This window comes from Strix aluco, chromosome 12 (assembly GCF_031877795.1).
Source record: "Strix aluco isolate bStrAlu1 chromosome 12, bStrAlu1.hap1, whole genome shotgun sequence".
Lineage (NCBI taxonomy): Eukaryota > Metazoa > Chordata > Aves > Strigiformes > Strigidae > Strix > Strix aluco.
The window spans coordinates 14,311,696-14,332,836 of record NC_133942.1 but is presented as its reverse complement, the minus strand read 5'-3'; the positions used below and the strand labels follow the sequence as shown (position 1 = coordinate 14,332,836).

General features: G+C 49.0%; 1 protein-coding gene across 1 annotated transcript in view; it reads right to left on the bottom strand.

The window, feature by feature from the left end:
- Positions 1 to 2,310: 2,310 nt before the first annotated feature.
- IGDCC3 (immunoglobulin superfamily DCC subclass member 3) overlaps positions 2,311 to 21,141 on the bottom strand; it is a 104,963-nt gene continuing 86,132 nt past the window's right edge. The window contains exons 8-14 of the mRNA XM_074837418.1: positions 10,799 to 11,046; positions 10,099 to 10,263; positions 4,905 to 5,093; positions 4,531 to 4,635; positions 3,320 to 3,458; positions 2,639 to 2,846; positions 2,311 to 2,526 (exon numbers count right to left, since the gene is read on the bottom strand). Coding sequence (XP_074693519.1) covers positions 2,362 to 2,526; positions 2,639 to 2,846; positions 3,320 to 3,458; positions 4,531 to 4,635; positions 4,905 to 5,093; positions 10,099 to 10,263; positions 10,799 to 11,046 — 1,219 coding nt within the window. The 3' untranslated portion in view covers positions 2,311 to 2,361. The remainder of the gene's footprint in view (positions 2,527 to 2,638; positions 2,847 to 3,319; positions 3,459 to 4,530; positions 4,636 to 4,904; positions 5,094 to 10,098; positions 10,264 to 10,798; positions 11,047 to 21,141) is intronic.

The following is a 21,141-nucleotide window of genomic DNA, read 5'->3' as shown; positions in this document are numbered from 1 at the left end:
GTGGAGAGGCTATTTCGGGGTTTAATACATAAGTTTAATTTTTCACATTTTTTCTGCCCTGCAAGATGGCTACAGGAGAATTAATTTTAATGGGAGAGGGCTATGAACACGGAGCCTCAAGAGCATCTTGCTCTCAAGGTCAGTGTCGTTCCACCTGCTTGGACCAAGCTGGATCATTTGATCTGGAAGGACAGAGTCCGGCTCACAACTAGCCCAGCCCAGCCCCAGGACACAGCACAGGGGAAGAGATGTTTGCCTTATTGTCCTGTATATTGTATTATTTACACAGTTATTGGTAGCATCCCATTGCCAAATGGGAAGGTGATGGGGGACGTTTCTGACACAAGGGACTCTCCCACTGCTACCATTTAAAAAAATACAATTATTACTTTTTTTTAAACTTAAACTCATTTCCTTTCCTGATTCCTTTCACCTGTCCTTGCAAACACAGCGACGTTTGATTTACTACCACCTATACAAAGAGTTCAGACCTTCACATTCGCCTGGTTTTAACCAACTCTCCAGCACTGTCTGGCCAATGTCCCTGTCCCCTGTGCATGTCCCCATCTCACCCCATGGCCGATGCCAGTCACACACTGGCTCACAAGGCTGCACCACACCAGGACAACCCAGAAACCACGGTGGCAGGTTGTGGTGGTTGGTCCCTGGAGGGGGGGGTCACGCACAAACCCTCTCTTTGGTGTCGGGAGCTCCTCTGCCCACCCTGGGCATGGGGAAGGGGCAGCCCCCAGCATCCTCTGGTGTAGGGTCCCGCTCTACATCACCACCCAGGAGCCCTCCTCGCCTCATCCCTCCCAGGGAAATGAGCCCTTTTTGGCTCAGCTCATCCTTTGTGTGATCTCCTGCTAGCTGGAAATAGGCTGGAGGACCTGGGAGCAGCTCAGTAGCATCTCAAGGGGTTTGGGAAGTGCTGTATCTGGGTGCCCTTGTAGGTGCTCCTGATGGCAGGGTGTGCTTTGAAGGGACAAGACAGTGACATCCAGGTTCCCACCTCCTGGGGGTGTGTGATGCTGCTCGTGCTGGCACATGCCATAAATCATCCTGCTGGGAATCAGCCTTGGGGAGCGGCACACGGGGCAGGAGGGTGCTCTGGCCCCAGCGCTGGCATCTGAGCACCCTGCACATCCCGCTCCATCCCAAATCCACCCGGGATGGACCAAGGCAGCCACCACCAGTGCCCAAATCAGCCCTGCGGGAGTGCCGATACCGGCAATCCATGGGGCATCGAGCGGCATGCCTGTGACAGCCCCAACAATCTTTAAAGTAAAAAACCATGATACAAATCTCCACCACACAAAAAGAATCACACTGGAGCCCCACTACGTGCCTAAAAGTAAAGCTCATAACACTAGTGAAGCATCTGGCTTCGCATGGGGCTGGGTGGGAGAGGCAGGAATTGGGGGAGAGGACGGACACACACACACACACACACGCACACACGAGTTTCTATCACGCTTGAGGTAGAACATTGCTTTCAAAGGTTTGGAAGTGCTTTACATGGGAACGGCGACAACAAACCCACCGAAGCGGCAGGTACAGAGCGTGACTGCTGAGGTAGGACCAAGCTTGTACTGACCAAGTGCTACGCTACTTGTTTTTTGAACACGAAGGAAGACGCAGGTATTTCTGCTTCCCAGAAGACATTCATTCCGGTTGAGGTAGGTTCTGAGTTCACTCGGGTTGTCTGTCCAAGTCTTTCAGTAGCCCTCAGGCAGGCATCCTTTGACACACACACTTTTTTTTTTTTTTTTTTTTTTTCATATTATTTAGAGTCAATCAGCAAAAAAAGTATCCTGAGAAATAGAGAAAAGTGTACAAAATCATCAAATCCATGGAGAGACAGCCTTCCCGGGCCTCGATATTTGGAGTCAAGTTAGAAGGATTTCTCCAAATCCAGTCTTCTGGAAATAAAAAATAGATCCAAAAAGTAGTCCTAAAGCTGCTGATCAGGAAAAAGTCTGGGACGTCAAGAGAAGGAGGCTCCACCATATCCCCAGTCTGCCAGAGATGGGAGAATTTGCCAAACTCTGCCAAGGAGTCTTTTACTTAGCAGCTGCAGGGAAAATCCATCGTGACCAGTCTCAATAAAGCTGTCGTCGGAAGAAACACACCGAGATGCCCGAGAGAGGTCAGTAAGATAAACTTCACAGAGTTTCCAAAAGGCTGTATACATATATATATATTTATATATATATATAAAAATAAAGCAAAACAAAAAAATAACAATCAGACCGTAGAAATCTTCAATTGACCTGAGATTGACGACTCGTCATAAAGACATCACCAGCCGCGGGTTTGGTTTCTGGTAACTCCTACAAGAGGGTTCGAGTCTTGGCAGTTTTATCCTTCATTGGCGGGCCCCTGGTCAGGAGCCAGAGCAGCAGGGCTGCCGCCGCGGGGGCTTTTCGGGAGGGGGTCTGGCTGCTCCTCAATGATGCTGAACTCGTCCAGAGGGAGTGTGGATATCTGGGTGTCATCGTGGGTGGCTGGCGGGCTGTGAGCCGACTGGAGAGAGAGAAGAGGACATTACGATGACGGTGGCACGTCACCGATGATGTTCTTAGACACAGAGCTGCATCTGCATTTCCCAGGCGTGCTCCCATCCCGCTGGACTTACCGTTATTCCCTTATCCTGCTGCTCCTGGGACGGGGATGCTGGGAATAATCTCTCCAGCTCATTCATATCCAGCTGCTTTCCATTCAAGTCCCGGTCATCCCTGTCCCTGCGAGCGGCCCCGTTCAGGACGAGGCCCGTGGTGCTCCGCTGGCTCCTGGGGATCTGCGGGGTTGACAGCTGCTCCTGCACATTTTTGCACATCAGCAGCCTGAAAAATAAAGAGATGGAGCTTGAGGGTGAGCAAACCCAGTGTCTCACCTCCCTTCCTTCCCCTACGCCTGATTCTGCCTTATCCTTGTGCTACGTGCCTTCACTCCTTAAATCCCTCCTATAAAGTCATGTCTTTTCCCCTCACCATGAAAGGGCTTTTGCTTTACAGGGAGGGTCAGGGCTTGCCAGAGCAGGTAGAGTGATGCTCCCGGGAAGTACCAGGTCCCTCGATGGGGACCGGAGCTGATGGGGTGTATTTGGAGAAGCTCGCTGGGTCTGCGTGCCTGGGAGGGAGTCAGGCAGCACCCCGCGTTCATGGGAGCCGGGCTGTGCAATCACCCACCACAGGATGCATGTCCTGAGATGTGCAACAGCCCATCACCATCCTGGGGGTGCAAGACCCCCGTGGGGATAACCACACGGCATTAGGGACCATCGCCCCTCGTGAGCAGCGGCGTGAGCAACCCCTACCTTCCTCTGTACCCAAACATGAGGAAAAGGACGCAGAATATGATGCACGTGACGCCGATGTGGATCCCAATGATGATGCCGGTCGTGGAGGTTTTATTGTTCTGCTCATCCTTCATGCAGTCACAAGGGGGGTTCAGCACTGCCAGAAGAAGGGAGGAGCGGGGGGTCAGTGGTGCCATTTTCCTATTGCTCCTCCAGCTTTTGAGGAGCTCAGAGCAATAGTTGGAGCCTGGGTGGTGCTGGGAGCTGTGTATGGGGAAAAGGAGAGCAGGGTGGGGGGCTGGGGGGGGGGGGCGGGGGGTCACTGCTAGCCAAAGCAGCTCCCCTGCTCCTGGTGCCCTAGGAAGGCCATCACAGCAAGCATAGGACTAGAAGGTCCATAGAGAGCCAGCACCATTACCCAGGCTGCTGTTACTAGACACAGTTAACGAACATTTTTGCAAAATCTTGTGTCTGAGGTGGGAGGTGAGAGGCAGCCACCACACCAGAGTGGGCTGATGTCTGGTGGAAAGCACCAAGTAGGCAGATGCCGACGAGATTAGTATTTACTCCAACACAGACAGAGGAGTAATAACTATCTTTTGAAGATATTCCCACCAGAAGGCTTAAAAGGCTTTTAAGACCAGCAGGATGTTTTTTACACATAGATGAATATGAAAGGTGTGATCAGTTAGAGATTCCCTCTAGAGATTTCCCCTTTTCTGCCACATAATGCAGTGTTAATGCTCTGCAGCCCTTCTCCTTTCCAAAGCCATGTGCCCTTCCTTCCTGGCACCAGTGAAGGTCAAAACATCCAGGAAAGCGGAGACACTTGGTGCACCACATCTCACCCAAGGATGGCAGCTCTTAGCTTATGCGTGGGGGTTTGTTCATGTTCATGGCCTCACCTCTGGTTTGAGCTTAGGGGACAAAACCATCAATTAGAGGAACATTTAGTTTGTCTTCTCCCTCTTAGTAAAAAAGTCATCAGGTTGGACTGGCCAGTGGGGATAGTGCAAGCCATGGGGCAGAGAATCCACCCCTACCAGCACCAGGTGGTCCCAGCCTCACAGAGTTTTGCTTCATTGTTATTTGTGATGCTGAAAATAATTAAGTGGCTGAAGGTGAGATGGGGCATAGAGCCACGGGTGTCTGGGGGATGTGTCTCGCCTTGCCACCCTTCTGCAAAGCAGTTTTCACAAACCAGCACCGAGACTGAGGTCCTGTCTCACCTGTCCTTTCCACAGTTTCCCTCAAGGACACGAAGCGGACAGTGGAATTTCCATCCCCGTGCTGGTTATAGGCGAGGAGCTTGACTTCATATACCACCGACGCATCTGTTTTGAAGGAGACACAAGAAGGGCATTTCAGGTTTCATCATCAGCATTATCTCCCTCAGTGATACTTACTTAGGAAATGCACATCGTACCAAATACCCACAAGATGCTGCAAACAAGTCCTCATTACCAGGCAAGCACCCCAAAAACCTGGGGGAGGGTTGCAGCATCTCCCGTTTCGTGGCTGTGCAACACATCCCAGCTCTCCCATCACGACAGGCTCTCCCAGGGTCAGGAGGGGACGCGGCTCAAGGCGTCACCATACTCACCCAGGTGGGTAATGTTGTACGCTGTTACGTTGCTGGGCAGTAGCACTGGCCCTGTGTACTGGGAGAGGTGGACCTTGCGGTAATACAGCTTGAAGCCTTCGTGCTGGCCCAGTTTGATGGAGGGCTCCCACGTGGCCTGGATGGTGGTGCTGTTAATGACTTTAATAAAGAGGGATGGCATGGCTGGGACTGAAACAGAGAGAGAAAGACAGTGGGTTGCATGTGCTTTTTTTAGTCTGCGTGATGAGAAATTCCCCATCAGGCTTTCCCTGCGGTCACTGCACCAAAGAATGTGCTAGATGAGATGATTGAGAAAAATCAGATCAGATCAGATCCTGGTTTAACAGCTTTAAACTTCTTCAGGGAGCTGTAGAAGTTTCCAAGGGTTTCCTCTGCTCAGTTCAGCAAGCAAAGAGGCTACTTTTACACTCTGGTTGCAAGCTGATGCTCAGCCCTGTCGGGTCAGGGCAGGAATGCAGCAACTTCGGCAATGCATTCCCAAATTCCATTTTTTTTGCTCTTGCCCTGAGGGTAGCGAGGACCTTTCAGAGTGATTAATCCCCCAGGGAGAAAGGAACCAGAAGGGATGGAGCTGGAGACATCCGTCTTAAAAGCGTGCTAGGTACCTGCACTGGCTTGCAGGGTGTGCAGGAGCTTGCTCTCCCCCTTGGCTTTAGGAGGGAGGTTTGTGATTCTGTGCTGGGGACTTAGGAGAGAACCAGGGCATCTTCATTACCAAACAACTGAGCAGCCTGAGATCCCTGCAGAGCTGTGGCTGGCTTGTTTTAGTAGGCAGGCACTTACCTGGCCTTAGGGGCGCACGGGGGTTTAGCTGGGAAGATGTCCCTGCTGCTGCCCGGTGTCACCGAGGCCTGATTCAAAGTCCACCAGGATCCCCTTTGCTCCAGTCAATGCCCCAAAACCCTGCCCTCGTTCTCGGGGTGTGCTGCAGCAGGAGGGGGGAGTCACGGCCATTCCCTCCCCAGGTCTCCCAAACAGCTGCCCAGCCCCATCTTGCCCCATCAGCCTGGGCTGAGAGGCAAAGATTTGCAAACCAAAGCCAATTTTCTTGTGATGCAGATATCTGGGTTTTCCAAAGCTGGTTCTGCACCAAACCCTGTGCCAGAGCCCTGTGCAGTGCTGGGGCACACAGGACCACATTTCCCCCAAGCCTCTTCCTTCCCCTCTCCCTCCCTTTCTCATACACTGATCACACCAAGGCAGAGATGTGTCTCAGCAGGCCATTTCACTGATGATTTTTTTTTTTTTCACCTCATTTCCACAAAACACCCCCAGGCCAAATGCTCCCATCGGTTCCCCAGCCTTTGGCACCATTCAGAAGGTGCAAAGCACCAGGTGCTGGAGGCTCTGCTCCAGCAGCGGGAGGGAGAAGGGTTTTTGGGCACTGCTGTACCAGGCATCGAGCTCAGCTATACCCTGCAGCAAAATTATCCAGCAGAACAACAGCTCTGCCTTTCCAGCAGCCTCCAGGCTTTGAGGCAAAGCTATTTTTCCAATCCCACATGATTACAAGCTCAGAAGTTCCCAAATATAAGGATTGCTGGGCTTGCATTAAACCGATGCTGCTTTTTGTCTTGTTTTTCCCCAAAGGGTCTCTAAAGGATGAGCAGCACAAACCCAGCCTTTGGCAGAGAGTTCAGCACAGCCACTTAGTGAGTGATGGTGAAAAGCGGATGAAATGTGGCCGTGTCAATCTAAGACTGACGAGAGCTAAAAAGGGCATTTCCTCAATTTAATAGTAAAAGCAAAACCGCACAGCACAACGGTTTGCCTTTTCCCAGGCACTGAGACCTCAAGCTTTCCCACGAGGAGATTTAGGGGAAGGAAAGACATCTCTCCTGGTGAGCAGGAGGGTCTGGGCAATGCTGTCTCTTCTCAAAGTGATGTCCTCCTTCAGGGTGCAGCGGCTTTGCCTGATGCCCTCCAAATACGCATGGCGGGAGGAACAAGTCCCTGCTGACGGGTGAGCATCTCCATGTGGATTCAGGAGGAAAGACTCAGAGACCAGCTGTCCTGGGTCAGGTTAATGAGATCCCATCCTGCCTGAGTGCTGCCAGTGGGAAAAAAATGGGTCGAAGTCCATCTTCTTGCTAGAATTCATTCTGATGTGCATTTCACTGAGGGGAAGGTTGTGCTTAGCATTTTTTGGGCGCAAAACACAGAGTAAATTCTATTTATACCAGAATGTACCATTCTTCCCAAGGCTGCATTTTTCTGCAATACAATTAAATACTCTTTTTTCCTAATTCTCCCAATTCCCTCTAGGGCAAAATTAGGAATTGTCTGGATCCCCCCTCTGAGAAGTTGGACCCTTGCTTACAGCATCATTTTCCAAATCACGTGTGAAAACGCCAGAGAAAGGGAAATCGCATTATCCCATGGACAAAGAAACACTGATGTGGGCCATCCTGATTTGCGAAGAGTTGGCTTTATTTTATGGTTGCAGAGCCTTACATTTAATAAAAACCACAAGAATATCTCTCCTTCAAAGTATGGAATATATAGTATTTATTCAAACTTTGAGTATATATATGTATAATATTGATTATATGTATGCACTCGCAGAATGCATGTGCTGTTTATAATGTTATTACACAAATAAGTGTATACAGATGGAGTATATCTCTGTGTGTGTATAAATATATGTACACACACTAGTGTATAGGTGCTTCACAGAAGTATATGTAAGACAATATGGATCTACTATAAGTGAGGCATCTCCCTCATGCTAAGGGCTGGGATACTTGTTTTCCTCTTCCGTGCTGTTTGGAATTTTCCCCAGGTCATTTCAACTTTCTTCTTGAAGGCGTCTTTAGCCGAAGATGACTAAAGGAACAGTCTTCATCCTAGAAAAATGTCAAAAAGTCCTGGAGAAAACCCTAAAAAGCATTAAAAGACAAGAACAAGGAGTGTGTGCTGCTTAATGAAGTGGAGAGAGTTTGAGATTTAAAATACCATGGCATTTGTGAAATGGTGTAAAGGAGAACGACAGGGAGGAGATAAGAAGACCTCCCTAGTGAGAGAGGTTTATGGAGGACAAGGTTCACTTGGGTACTTCCTCTAGAGCGTCTCCCCTTCTACTTTCCATCCAAAACTATCACTGGCACAAAGGAAGGAGCATCGTGCTTCTAGAAAGCATTGGAGGCTTCAGCCAAGCACACTCTCAGTGTATTCCTAGCCCTGAAAGCTGACCTCTCCAAGGTGAAAGCAGCCCTGCTCCTCAGTACCTTCACCATATTCCTACTCCAGACAACACCAGTATAACACAGTCATTCAGACCAGTCTCCAGCTGGCAACATCTCTGCTGGCCACTCCCAACAAGCGCTGCCCCGGCTCTGCCGAGCTGTTCCTGGCTGCCAGATTCACCCACCACGTCCCTTCCACACAAGGCAGGACACTGCAGCATGGTGACACAGAGGGCCCTGCCACCACAGGGCTTTGGGCACGTCTCTGTGTGCATCTCACGCGCGTCATGCTGAGCCAGGACGACAACACCGAGACACGGCGTGTCGGGGAAATCCCGTCCCTTTCTGAGGCTGTTAGCACAGATCCAGGGGCTCCCTGAGCCCAGGGGAGTCACAGCTCTCTGGGGCACCTCAGGAAGGCATGGGGTGAAATGGCTTGGCTGTGAGAAGAGGCAAATCGACAGCGAAACCTTAATTTGGTGACAAAAGCCACTGGATCCCGGCTCTCTGACCCGCTCTCTCCTCTGTGAGCAAAAGGCAACAGGCACCCGAGTGAAGCAAAGCAAACAAATCAAGCCAGAACTGGGGCTTTTAAATCTCTTTTTATCTTCCTACAAGGCAAACGCAAACTGGGGTTGAGTGATCTTAACCAAGCCAGCTTGTCCATCCTGAACATGGAGTTAATTGCTGAAGCTTTGTTACATAGGACAAGCTTTTTTTAAAGGATAGCAGAGCAGGACAGTGATGCCTTGAAACTTCAGAGAGCCAGGAAATTTATGATCCCATTACTGGATACCTAACTATTTCTGTTGTGATTGAAGGTAATAATGACAAAAAATCCTCTTTAGCTTGACCCAGACTTCTGCAGAGACACCAAGCTCTATGAAGCATGGCTGGCTTCTAGCTCCAGTAGCTGAACTCAGAGCACTGGGTCAAGGAGTTTCAAGTTTTGCCTTAGTCCATCCTTCTGTGTCTAAATTGGAAGGAAAAACAAACTCCAAGGGTGACTGATTCCCTGCAGAGTACCAAGGAAAATAAACTTGCAGGGTAACAACTTGCAGGGTGAGGATTTATTGGCGTTGTTGCTTAAATGCTGTAGTAAACATCGGCAAGGGCTGAAAATGGAATGAGAACTGGATCTCCTATCTGGAAGTCAACACACTCTTTCATTTGATCGTAAATAACGTACTCACACTCAAGGCCCTCTCTGCTGCAAATTCATAATTACTGAGTGTTCATGAGAACGATGCAATGTTCCTAAGAAATTAGTGTCAGTACGTGAGATACAGAGGTGCTGGAGAGGTACATGAGTCTCTTGGAAAATGTTCCTAAAATGCCAGCTGACAGATCGCACTGGGGCTGGGGCTTCTGTCTGGTGTCTGTGTGCAAGGGTCCTGCATTAGAGCACCCACGTTCTTACTGGGGAAGTTAAGTGGTGGCCACATCTGGGAGGCCAAGTCAGAAAAAAAGCCTTGGAGATTGCTCTAACTTCCCACTGAAACAGAAGGCTGGGCCAAGCCAGGGATTTGTAGGTCAGGACAGCTCAGCTCTAGTGTGATTGCTCCAGGGTAGAGCAGAAAAAAATCAAATTTTAAGAAGTGTGGCACATATCAAGTAAGAGCTGTGAGTACCAGAGCTGCTGGAGGATCCTGAGATGCTGTTTGAGCAGGAAATCTGAATTTAGCAAGCAGTTTAGGAAAAGCCCAGAGCAGCTGCAATGCATGAGACCAGCCAGACTTGCACTCACCCTCTGCTACAACATCAGCTGTGTGAGGCAATGCCGTGTTTAAGGCAATCAGTAGACCCCCGTGTAACGATACAAGTGAATTTTACACAATATCCCAGAGTATGAGGAGGAGCGGGAACAAGGAGCATCAACACCACAGGCTGTGCCAAAGCGCTCCGGAGTGGGTATCGGGGTGACTGGTGCTGCTGCTACGCACAGCGGGTTTCAGCATCTGATGGTCCAAGCGCAAAGCGTTCCTTACCTTCTCCCAGCGTGCTCACCACTGTGACTTCTGAGGCTTTGCTGGCACCCCGGGAGGTGTAAGCCTTTATATAAAAGCTATAGCTGGTCGAGGGCTCTAAATCAGTCACTAGCCGCTGGAAGGTGCTTTTGCTGACAGCCTCCTGATACTCCCTCTCTACAGGATCTGAAGGGCAAAGAAAGAGAGAACAGAGCAGCGTTAGGCTTTGCAAGAGGTAAGTATCACAGAATGGTTCCGATTGGAAGGGACCTTAAAGATCATCTAGTTCCAACCCCCTGCCACGGGCAGGGGCACCTTCCACTAGCCCAGGTTTCTCAAAGCCCCGTCCAACCTGGCCTTGAACCCTTCCAGGGAGGGGGCAGCCACAACCTCTCTGACAAGGAGCCTAAACAGATGTTTCAAGTGGTAATTTTGATCCCTAAGGTGGATACATAGCTGCCCACATCATCTTCTGCTGACATTTCTGTGTGCTTTGCTAGAGCCCTAAGCAGGCAGCACGACCTGACCACACAGTTTCACCCTCCCCACCCTTTTGGTATTTACATCAGTGTTACTGCCTTGTCTCTGTCTTTCAGAAACATGGAGATGATGTGGGTAGCAGCACTGTCTACTGCAGCACAGACCTGGTTTACCTTGTGGGCCACGTTGGTAAATTATGGGAAGGCTGAGGATGCTCTGGGCAGTGGGTAGAGCACCGTACCTGCAGCTTTCCGAATGTGCAGCACGTAGCCGATGATCTCCGTGGTGTTCTGCAGAGGCTCTTTCCAAGACACTTGGATGGTGGTTGCAGAGACCGTCTCAGCCTTCACGCTCTGCGGAGGACCGGGCAGCCCGTCTGCCCACAGGACCGTCAGGCGAGCGCTGGCTTGCGTGGAGCCGGCGCTGTTCTCGGCGATGCACTGGTAGATGGCTTCATCCGCCTGGTTGATGCCGTAGATGGAGAGAGTGCTGCATGGGGACACGATGGGGACAAGCAGCTCACTGGGTGCTCTGCAGTGGATGTCCCTCCCCTCCCATGCCATGGCACCCCCCTGTGCTGGCCCTGATGGCAGGGCATCCCACATGCCTCTATTTCCACAGAAAGCTTCCAGAAAGCTGTGGGCTGGTGCTTTCACAGAATCACAGAATCATCTAGGTTGGAAAAGACCTTGAAGATCATCCAGTCCAACCCTTAACCTAACATTGACAGTTCACAACTCCACCAGATCCCTCAGCGCTGGGTCAATCCGACTCTTAAATACGTCCAGGGATGGGGACCCCACCACTTCGCTGGGCAGCCCATTCCAACACCTAACAACCCGTTCTGTAAAGAAATGCTTCCTAATATCCAGTCTAAGAGTCTTTTGGGGAAGGAAAAGCCCAGGAGGTGGACGCATCATTTCTCAGATCCCATGACTGAGCAGATTATCTCTGTCTCAACTTGTAGAGACTGTGGTTCAAGTACAGCCAGATGGGGACACAGGGTGGGACAAGAAACAGCAGGATCTGAAGCCCTGAATTCAGGAAGATCCCAGCCACACTGCAGAGATAGCTCCGTGGCAAGTGCACCTGTACACCCAAACCAGCTTTAACTGTCTTAGTTCCAGTACACACCAGTGAGACCCATCCAGACACTGCACATAGTTGCTAAGCCAAGTACAATCAAGCGCAGCCAGAAAGCCCTCTGGTGATGCTCTAATTGTATTATAGCACATTAGAGCAGTCTTAGGGTAACATCGGGATTAGCTGACTCATCCAGCAGGGTTACAGCCTCAGCTCCTGCTTCTGCATTTTCAGAAACATGATCACCACAAGCCAAAAACCAAAGCTTATGAACAAGTTGCAGGTTTTGTCTGCAAAACCTCTGAGTATCTTTTTGATGCTGGCACATCAAAGCTTGCCCTCCCATCGCAGCAACCAGGACAGTTCCTCCAGCGTGCTCTTACGGCCCTCCATACTGGGCTTAGGTGCCACTTTCAGCCTCCAAGATAAAGACAGGCACTGGCTACCCTGATGGAAAACACCCTAAATGAGGGGGGGAAAGCCAGTGATGTACCAGCTTCCCAAAATTCCTGAGCACGGTACCCATCTCTGTGCCACCTCTGGGAGGGATGTTTAGTGGCTTGGTGGGCACAGGGACAACCAGAGTCCTCGTACACATGGACACCTGAACTGAAGGTCCTTTCTGAGCTGCATGACCCTCTAGCAATGGCTGTGTACAACTGGAGCAAGTTCAGGGCCAGCCCAAGACTTGCACTGTCCAGTATCTTTAAAACAACACCAGCAAATACTGACTCAGAAATAATTGTGCAACACATTAGCTCTATCTTTTCTTAATAACATTTGTTCACAAACAGGGATCCATCAATGAAAGCTCTGCTCTCTCCAGGGCTTGCTCCCGTCCTCAGAAATCAAGCCTGGAACAACGCGATTCAATTTGTGTGAATAAAACACCCCTCACCACTGCCTCCCCTTCCATTTTAGAGCATCACTCAGATGTGCACCACTCTGGATTAATCCCTATTTCTGCATCTGTATTTTTGTGAACTGTGGTTTGCTCTGGCTTGGCATGAATGCTTGGGAGACCATGATGCCTCCAAGCTTCAGCATCATGTTAGCTTCCATGAGCTTTCTGGTTGCTATTTTCCTGTAAAAAATGACCCAAAACTAACCAAATCCACATCCCTTGCTTGCTTCTAGGGAGAAATAAATTATTTTTTTCTCCTGCGGTGAATTCCAGGTGGACTTGGGACTTGACTGCACATGAGTAAATCCCAAGCACCCCTGCTGATGTGAGGGGTACTTCATGCCTTTTTGTGGGTCATAATCAAAGCTGCCTTTTATGTAAATGAAAAATTGTACATTGAAAGTGAAAATGATAAATAACTTGCCACTGCCTGCCTGTATGTCAGAACAAATGCTTCTTCTAATTGCAGCAAAATATTGGTCTTCCTATATTAAAATTTATTATTGCTGTTGATTTAACATTCATATTTCTGCCTTGCAAATTATTGGGGCCATGGTGAGTGAGCAAATGTTTAACAGTCATCTATTTATGTCCTGTGCCTTTGTTTCCTTGGAAACATTGTAAATGGAATATCAAATGTGATGGTTTCAGCTGATATGGTGATTTTAGAGAATCAGCCCTAAGCTCCTCTCATAGCCACGGGCTCAACGTATCTGATTAAATGGAAGGAGAAAGGCAGAGCTGGGAGGGGGGCACAGGGAGGAAGGACACGATGTGTGGCTCAACTGTGTCAACAAGGGCTGATTCCTGTGAGGACAGATGGCAGAAGGCAGGATTACACCGTCCGAAAGCTGTACTTGCAGCTCTGCACAAAGCAGATGTGTGGAAGGAGCAGCAGCACTTCCTTCTGCCCTGTCAATGCAGGGATTATTTCCAGGTGGTCGCTGTGCATCTGGGCACCCAGGAGCAGCCAGGCCGGGCTGGCACACTAGTCAAGAGCAGGATTAAGCTTCCCAAGCATAAAGCAGCCCAGGAACAACGAGGAGTATTTAGGCTTTGCTGCCTCCAAGTGTATTTATTTGCTTTACACAGAGAGAGGAAAAGATGCAGAGGAGGGAAGAGGGGAGTTTGGTTGGAAAGAAGTGCAAGGGTGCAAGGAGCCTGATGGCAACAGCATGATGCTGGAGCCAAAGACATCTCTTCTGAGAGGACTGCAGGGTGAGCAAAGCTCCTCTTGGGTGACACAGATGATGTGCTGGATTGCCAGTGATCCTGGAACAGGACAGCGCTTGGCCACTGGGACCCAGAGCTGGGCAGAGCCTTGGACATCCCAGCTGCCGCTCTGCAGAGGTGCCAGGGTGGTCAGTAACACTGTCACACACAGTCAAAGCAGAAGAAATAAACAAAATAAATTTCCACAAAGTGGACATGGCAGGTAGCTGGAAACTTGCTTTAGGCTTTGAAAAGTTAATTTTCATTGAGATTTACAAGGCTGTGTTTGGATGTACCGTGCAATAAGAGCCTTGGCCATCCATTACCTAGAGCCCACGTTACCTGGAACGATGCTCGGGCAACGGGGTCAATAAAACAACAGGATTTTTGGCTATGCCTATAAACCTGGCTAAGGAGCAGAAACCGAGTGTGGAGAAGTTGGAGAGCAAAATGCCCAATATCTAAACACCAGCTTCATGAGAATCAGGGTTTTCTCTCTCTCTCTGTTGGTCCCTCTAACACCCACAGGCAGACCTCTGAAGGAGGCTGCCAAGCTCCCTGCAAGCCCCGGCGTGAGCTCTGAAGCACACTGGTAGCTGCGATGAGGAGGGCAGGAGCTGGCAGTGAGTTACATGAACCCCAGCATCATCCCAGCTGATACTTCTGCTGTGCGTCCATTTTCATCTTAACTGTTGACAAATTCTTCCTGCCTTCACCCACCGCATCAGCCCCTGGGATGCGGAGGATGCAACGCAGCAGGGTCAGCATTTGGTCCAGCAGCTTTCCCAGGTTTTGCTGCTTTTTGTCTTTTTTATTTTTTTTAAAAAGCTCAAACAAAAGGAAAATATGTAGTTGCTGTGCAAGGAGGCACAGAGCGTCTCTGCCCGTCAGCCATCTGAAATATGCAGTGTCCTTTTATTTCTCCCTGTCAACAGGAAAAAAATCTGTCACTTTGGGACATCTGCTGTTGGAAAACTTTCCCGCGAGTGCCAGACTGGCAGCGCCGCGAGCACGTCAAACGAGGCGAGATGCCAGAAGGCTTTCTGCTGGTCACCAAAGCCGCTCAGCGAGCCGAGGGCTCCATCACATCTCCGCACAATGCCCTGACAGGCATTGATGGAAGTGGGGAGAGGAGCCGCTGCAGATTCACACCCGGCTGAGCTGAAATGAGAGGCCTCCGCTGCTCGAAAGCCGCGGTATTCCCAAGCTGTCTTCCCAGTTCATAGGCAATCAGGATGACTGATCTGGCTCGGGTCAGGGGTCCGGGCCAGTGACCGGAGATCGGCTTTCCAAAGGCTCCTCTGAAAAAGTCTGAGAACTGAAGGAAGCCTCTTCATCGATTCAGCAGCACAAAGAAGAAGAGGGGCCCATCTGGAAGGATATCAGCATGCGTGCGCACACAGGCGCACAAAAGAGGGAGTGTGATGAAATTAATGCAGAGAGCAGGCTGTGGCTAGTGGGGAGAGCGTTTTAAGTGCCAGCAGCTACAGAAAGCCACCAGCGCCTCATTCAGATGCCCCGTCCCCGTGCCCTGCTCTGCTTCCATTTGTTGTGGGTCGTGTTGTGCCGTGCTGCACCGAGTGAACCACTCCTGGGCTGCTGGCCGGTGCCATGCTGGGAAGGAGCTTTTTCCCCTCTGGTGCCGATTGTTGGCAGTTTTGCAGAAATGCCCTGTATTTTGAAGGTTGCCTCGTAACAGGCTGAGAATGTGACGCTCAGCAGCCCAGAGGGACACTGCATATCGTCCCCAGCCCTCTATAAGCGTGTTCTTAAACCTCCAGAAATTAAATATCATGCAGGGTGAAACTGGGTTGTGTTATGCAGGAGAAGGAATCCTTTCCATACAAACTGGTTTATATTTAGCAGGTACTGCAGCCCGCTGGCCAGGATCCCAGCCTGATTCTGCGGTCACAGACTCGTCCTAGTGCAGTTTCTGGAAGGATGCTGCTGGTCCCAGTGGGGCGCACGGTGCCGTGGGGAACCAGCACACACTCCACATCAGTGCCAGATGAAAGGGCCAGCAGACTCTCATCCTGCAAAGTTGGTTGGAGATGCTGCTCCTCACACCCCTGGGAGAGGACAAGGTCTGGCAGAAAGGGGATTTGGCTGTACAGTGTGCTTTCTGCAAATGGGATGCTGTAAAATGGCATCACATTTGCTACAGGAGGCACAGCAGTGGCATCGTTTCATCTTGAAATGCTGACTCTTCTTTGCTGGCTTCATGACACCTGGGTTTGCGCTGTCTTGACACGACACATGCGGTGAGCCCCTTTGGGAACTCACCAGGGCTCAGGCACCAAGGTGGGACAAGCAGTGGCCGGGCTCAGGTCCACAATCTAACCAGACACCAAGTCTCTAGCCTTGGAGACTCTGGGTCCCTTGGTTCAGCTCTAGTCCACATCAGAGGTGGTCTGAGCCTTCCCAGGTGGGAACGGTGGAGCTGTGTCCTCCCATCCCTGCAGAGCTGGGAAGTGTACCCTGGCACAGGCAGGAGACCACAGCCAGAGCTGGCTGCTCCTTCTTACAAGACTTGCTGGTTATCTGGTAAATGCGTTGGCTGCCACTCAATCTGTTTTCACGAGCCAGAGATTGCAAACACAGACTTAACGGAACCCTGTCCCAGGGAGGGAGCAGAAAAGTCTTTACATCTGCAGGACCACAGGGAAGCAGAAAACATCTCAGGAAAAGCTACTGGAAGGGAGGGCAGATGCCTATGTTGGTAGGACTGCTAATGCAGACAGCTGGGAGAGCTATCTGCTGCTAAATGGAAAGTCCCCCAACCCTTTTTCCCAGCAAGGGGCATGCGTGTTGGAGAGGAAAAAGACCCAGCCTAATCCAGGGGAGGCTGATTTTGGGCTGACCCACGATGGGCTCAGTCCTGCTTCAAAGGCTCCTGTGTAAGGACCATTCTCTGCAGACTTACTTTGCTGTATGCAACAGTTTGAAGAAACACTGAAAACCCTGAATCGGTGATGCACTTCAGCAGCTCAGAGGAGCAGCAGACAGAGAAAAATTACACGGGCAACTTGGTAGCAAAATAATTGCGGCCACATGAGAAGGAGAGACTGATGCCCGTTGCTGTTGGCTGCTCCAGGGCTGCTGTAGATCCCTTTTGTGGGATACAGCTGTGTGATCCCAGCACAGGATCCCTGATCAGTGCAGAGAAAGGGCTTAGTGGGGCTTTGGGCGCTCGTGTGGAGACCTTCCTTGTGAAGGCCATTTCCACGTGTCTTCCAAACAAAGTCAAACCCATAAATTATTCTTAAATCAGGAGCAGCTGGTTCACATCTCAGTCTTCCATGTACTTATTTGTCATGCTTCTGGGAACTGAAATATGATTTGCTATATGGTACCCTTCCCATAATAACCAACGTTTTTCAAACTCATTGCATAAACAACCTGCAGGCTTGCCTGTCCTCCCTTAATGTGTCCAAATCCCTACAAATTCAAGTTTGTGGGGTGTGTGCACCACGAAGGGATGTACAAACCCATCTGCATCTCTCCGCACTCAGCTAACGAGGGTTTTATAGAAAAAAGCCATCTTGTGAAGCACAGGCTCTAGTTTCTCTGGGTTTGGTACCAAAAGGGCTGTCTGGTCCCATGTGCTTGGGTGTTTGTGCTTGAGGGTCGCCCTCTGTATCTGTGCTAGGATTAAGCAGCATGACAAGTGCAAGAAAAGCAAAGTTGTCCTAAAGTTTATTTACAGAGGAATATTTTCCCTGATGAAGCTTGAACATTCACGGCCCTTGAAGCGAGTCATTTTCAGAGCACTAAAACAAGCGCAAACGAGTGAAGAAGAATTTAAAAAGGAGACAGTTCATAAGCGAAGGTCACTGAGAAGACCAAATGCCACCTGAGCCCAAGTTCTAACGAAGCCTTTTTCCGGTGGAACAAATGAAGTCCCTTAATTACCATTTTGTAAATAAAATCTTCTTGGAAAATCAATATTTAGAGCCTGCCTTCTCTGAAGATGTTGGCCTTTGTTCCTTGCTATTACGGCAATATAAACCCCATAGTGTGATATACTTCTAGGCTGAAAATTATCCCCTGAACCTGATTGGGTCAAAGAATGGAAGGCAATAAACCTTTCAGAGCAGTAATTCGGGTACTATTTCATGCTTCCTTGTAAATTTTGAAGTAATAACCTAGAAAGCATGATTTTACACAAGCCCACAATTAAATTGGCCACTAACCACCCCTTCCTCCTGCAGCAATACGCCTGCTTTCGGGCTGGGCTGGTGATGCCAGGTGGGAATTTTGCTGGAAATGCTCATGACACCTCTCAGGTATTTGGATTATGATTGATCCAAATCACCCCAGGAACAATAAGGGCAAACGGCATCTCTGATCAACAGAAAAGGACAGACCCTGAAGCTGCTGGACATGGGAATGGCTCCACCAAAGTCAAAAAGGCTCCATCAGCTTCTCCACCCGAAAGCATCACCCTGACAGCTATCAGCTCCATCCCCAGCCCAGGGACTGCATGGCAAGGCAGCCCCATCGTCATCTCCTTCAGTGATTTTTATTCACAGCTTTTAATGGAAAACCCCACAATTCCCTATGCCTGAGCCTTCATGCATTTTTCATTAACAATTATCCGCTATCCCAGAACTGCTTTTGATTTTTGCTAATCATCGATTGGATATTTTGTTCCCACACAGCTGGCATTTTCAAAACATAACAACCACCTCTGGAGAGGGCACAGCAGAAGGCTGATCTTTAATGCTAATGTGCCCAGAAACCGTCAACACATCAGGTGATGAGAATTCACATCTAAGGGACCACAAGGGAAGAGGTGTTTATCGGACACAGCCTGTGAGACTTATTTTACTGTGCTGAAAGGCTGGAAGTGCTTGGCAAGTGATCCTTTGATGTCGTACCAGTAGCCACATCCAATCTGCAGTGAATCTAGTCCTGAAGCTGCTGTCCCATCTCAACAACAATGGGATTCTGAAGTCTCCTGACTTTGAGGGTTTGCTCTCCTTGGGTTTGTAGTTACTGCACACAAGAGACAGCGTAGGGTGACGTAGATGTCAAAGGACCCTTCACAACTTTGTGAAGCAACAGTTTGATGGACAGATCTTCCCATCAGCTCTGAGTTTGTGCAGACAGGCTACTGCCCGCAGGAGCAATGCCTCAAGCTTGCAGGAGCAGAGCAGCACCTTGAACACACCATGTTCTGCAGGTCTGGACCTCACTTCTAGCTGTGTTTGTGTCTTTCGAACAAAGTTGCTCATAACGCTACATTTTGCAATCAATTAGCACATGATATGATTTGGGATGATTTACTCTTTTTTTCTAAAAATCCCTTTGGGGGCATTCAGACCTTTATTGCCATATTAAGCAGAGTTTTAATCCAAATGAATTTTCTAGGAAACCATGTAATCTAATTAAAAAGCTCATAGTGCAGTTTAGTAGCTTCATTACTAGTAGATTCGAGATCCATCTTTACACGGACAAATATTTTCCAAGTGCAATAGACTGATAAATCCAAGGCATAATCACAAACTGATTCTGCCTGGAACTAAGTGGGTTACAGCACTTAGTCATGCCCATGAGAATGAAACAAAGGACAACTTGAAAAAGCTCAGAAAAAAACCCAGCCATTGATCTGTTTCCTCCAATTCATGGAGCACCCAGCCCCGCTGTACCAGCGAGGGCATTTTTCAGACTGACAGCTTTGGAAACCACCAGGCATGGCCACTTGCCTGAAGTTGGGCGTCAGAGTAGACCAAGACTAGTGCTAAAGAAGCCAAAAGTTCAACATCGTCAAGTACAATGGCCTTAGGGCTCAGCTTTACAATCGCGTTACTATAGCTTGAGAAGATGCCATGTGTCAGCTGAGCCCCAGTAACTGGCTGAGCTCCCCCAGCCTGTGCCAGATGCAATGTAATCTGATCAATTTAGCTCACAGTGGAAAAGACTGACACTAAATTGCATTAAATGATTCCCATAAGAAAGCAATTACCTCGATGTTCACCAAGTCGCAGTTCACATGCACGTGTAGTGCAGCTCCAGGCACAGGGACCTAGCCAGGAGACATGACCATGACCAAAGACCCTACTTTTACTTTCCTCAAACAGTGAAGAGGAATGATTTCACAGGCAAAACACCTGGGTGAGATGCAGAGCTGGATTCAGTGTGGGTTTTGTCATGGATTTAACAACCGCTTGTAAGGTCTTTGGTCACTTCTGACTCCACTTTCTGGTCAATAAAAGGGGATGCACTAATTTCCCTTCTCTTTTTCTGCTCTGTTCATATTGTAAGGGCAGACATGCCTCAGAAACCCATGCAGTGAACTAGAAGATCACAAGCCTGGATTGAGGGGCATTATGTCTGTGCACACACGAAGTTCCCTGAAGCTCTAAAAGCTTCCATTTCGGAGAAAACCTCCACTGATTGGGAATATTTTATTACAACTCATACCTTATCCTCCTTGCAACTCACATCCTTCCCTCCTTCATATAACAAAGCTTTAAAAAAGCCTCAAACCTCAAAACAAAAACCCATATTATAGAGAAACTTAGAAAAATAAAGTCATTGTTCTCTCTTGAGGAAGAAGCCATGGTGCCCACACAGCACTTCCCAACAGTCTAAACTGAAGGTCCGGACCCTCCAGCAAGGTTGGGGAGTTGCATTCATGAGATGCATTTGTTAATACAGATAGCAGCTATATGACACCATAGAGTACAAATCTCTACCAATAATTTAGGTTTACAACACAGGCACTATTATTTTTCAGTATACTGTTCCATGCTATTTCCATAGAAACTATGTTGTCAACTTGTAATTTTCACACTAAGTGCATCCCACCATATTATCTTCTCACATGAAAATGCAGTTATTTAGTACTCAAAGAAAACACTCTTCCCCGGTGAGATAAAAGGCTGAAGTTTAGTGAAAATCATCTTCCATGCAAATATTATTTCAAATGTATTTGCATTTGCACACGCAGGCAGGTCAATGTTCAGGGGTTAAAGTATGGTTCCTCCACTGCAGAGTGAGTGTGGTCCCTGCCAACTCCAGGGACAACATTCAGTCCTTCCAGAAATACCCAGATGATGATCAGGACTGAAGACAAACTTTTTCTGGGTTCCTGTATCATTAGTCAAAGTCTAACGCTGATGTCTTGGTACAATAAAGCACAAAGCGCTGAAATGTAAGCTTACAAAGTGCACCTAGCAGGACTAGAGCCCAAGTTAAATCCACAGACCTGCTTCTAAACATTACCACCTTCACATTAGCTCTTTGCTAATGCAAAAAGCCAACATCTCTCCCACCTCCCTTTCCACCGGAGGCCAGACAGTTCAAAATAACAGCTTTTAATTCAGACTCAAAAGCAGGGTGAGGGAGCATTGCATCAGTCTGAGGGATGCATGACAGCA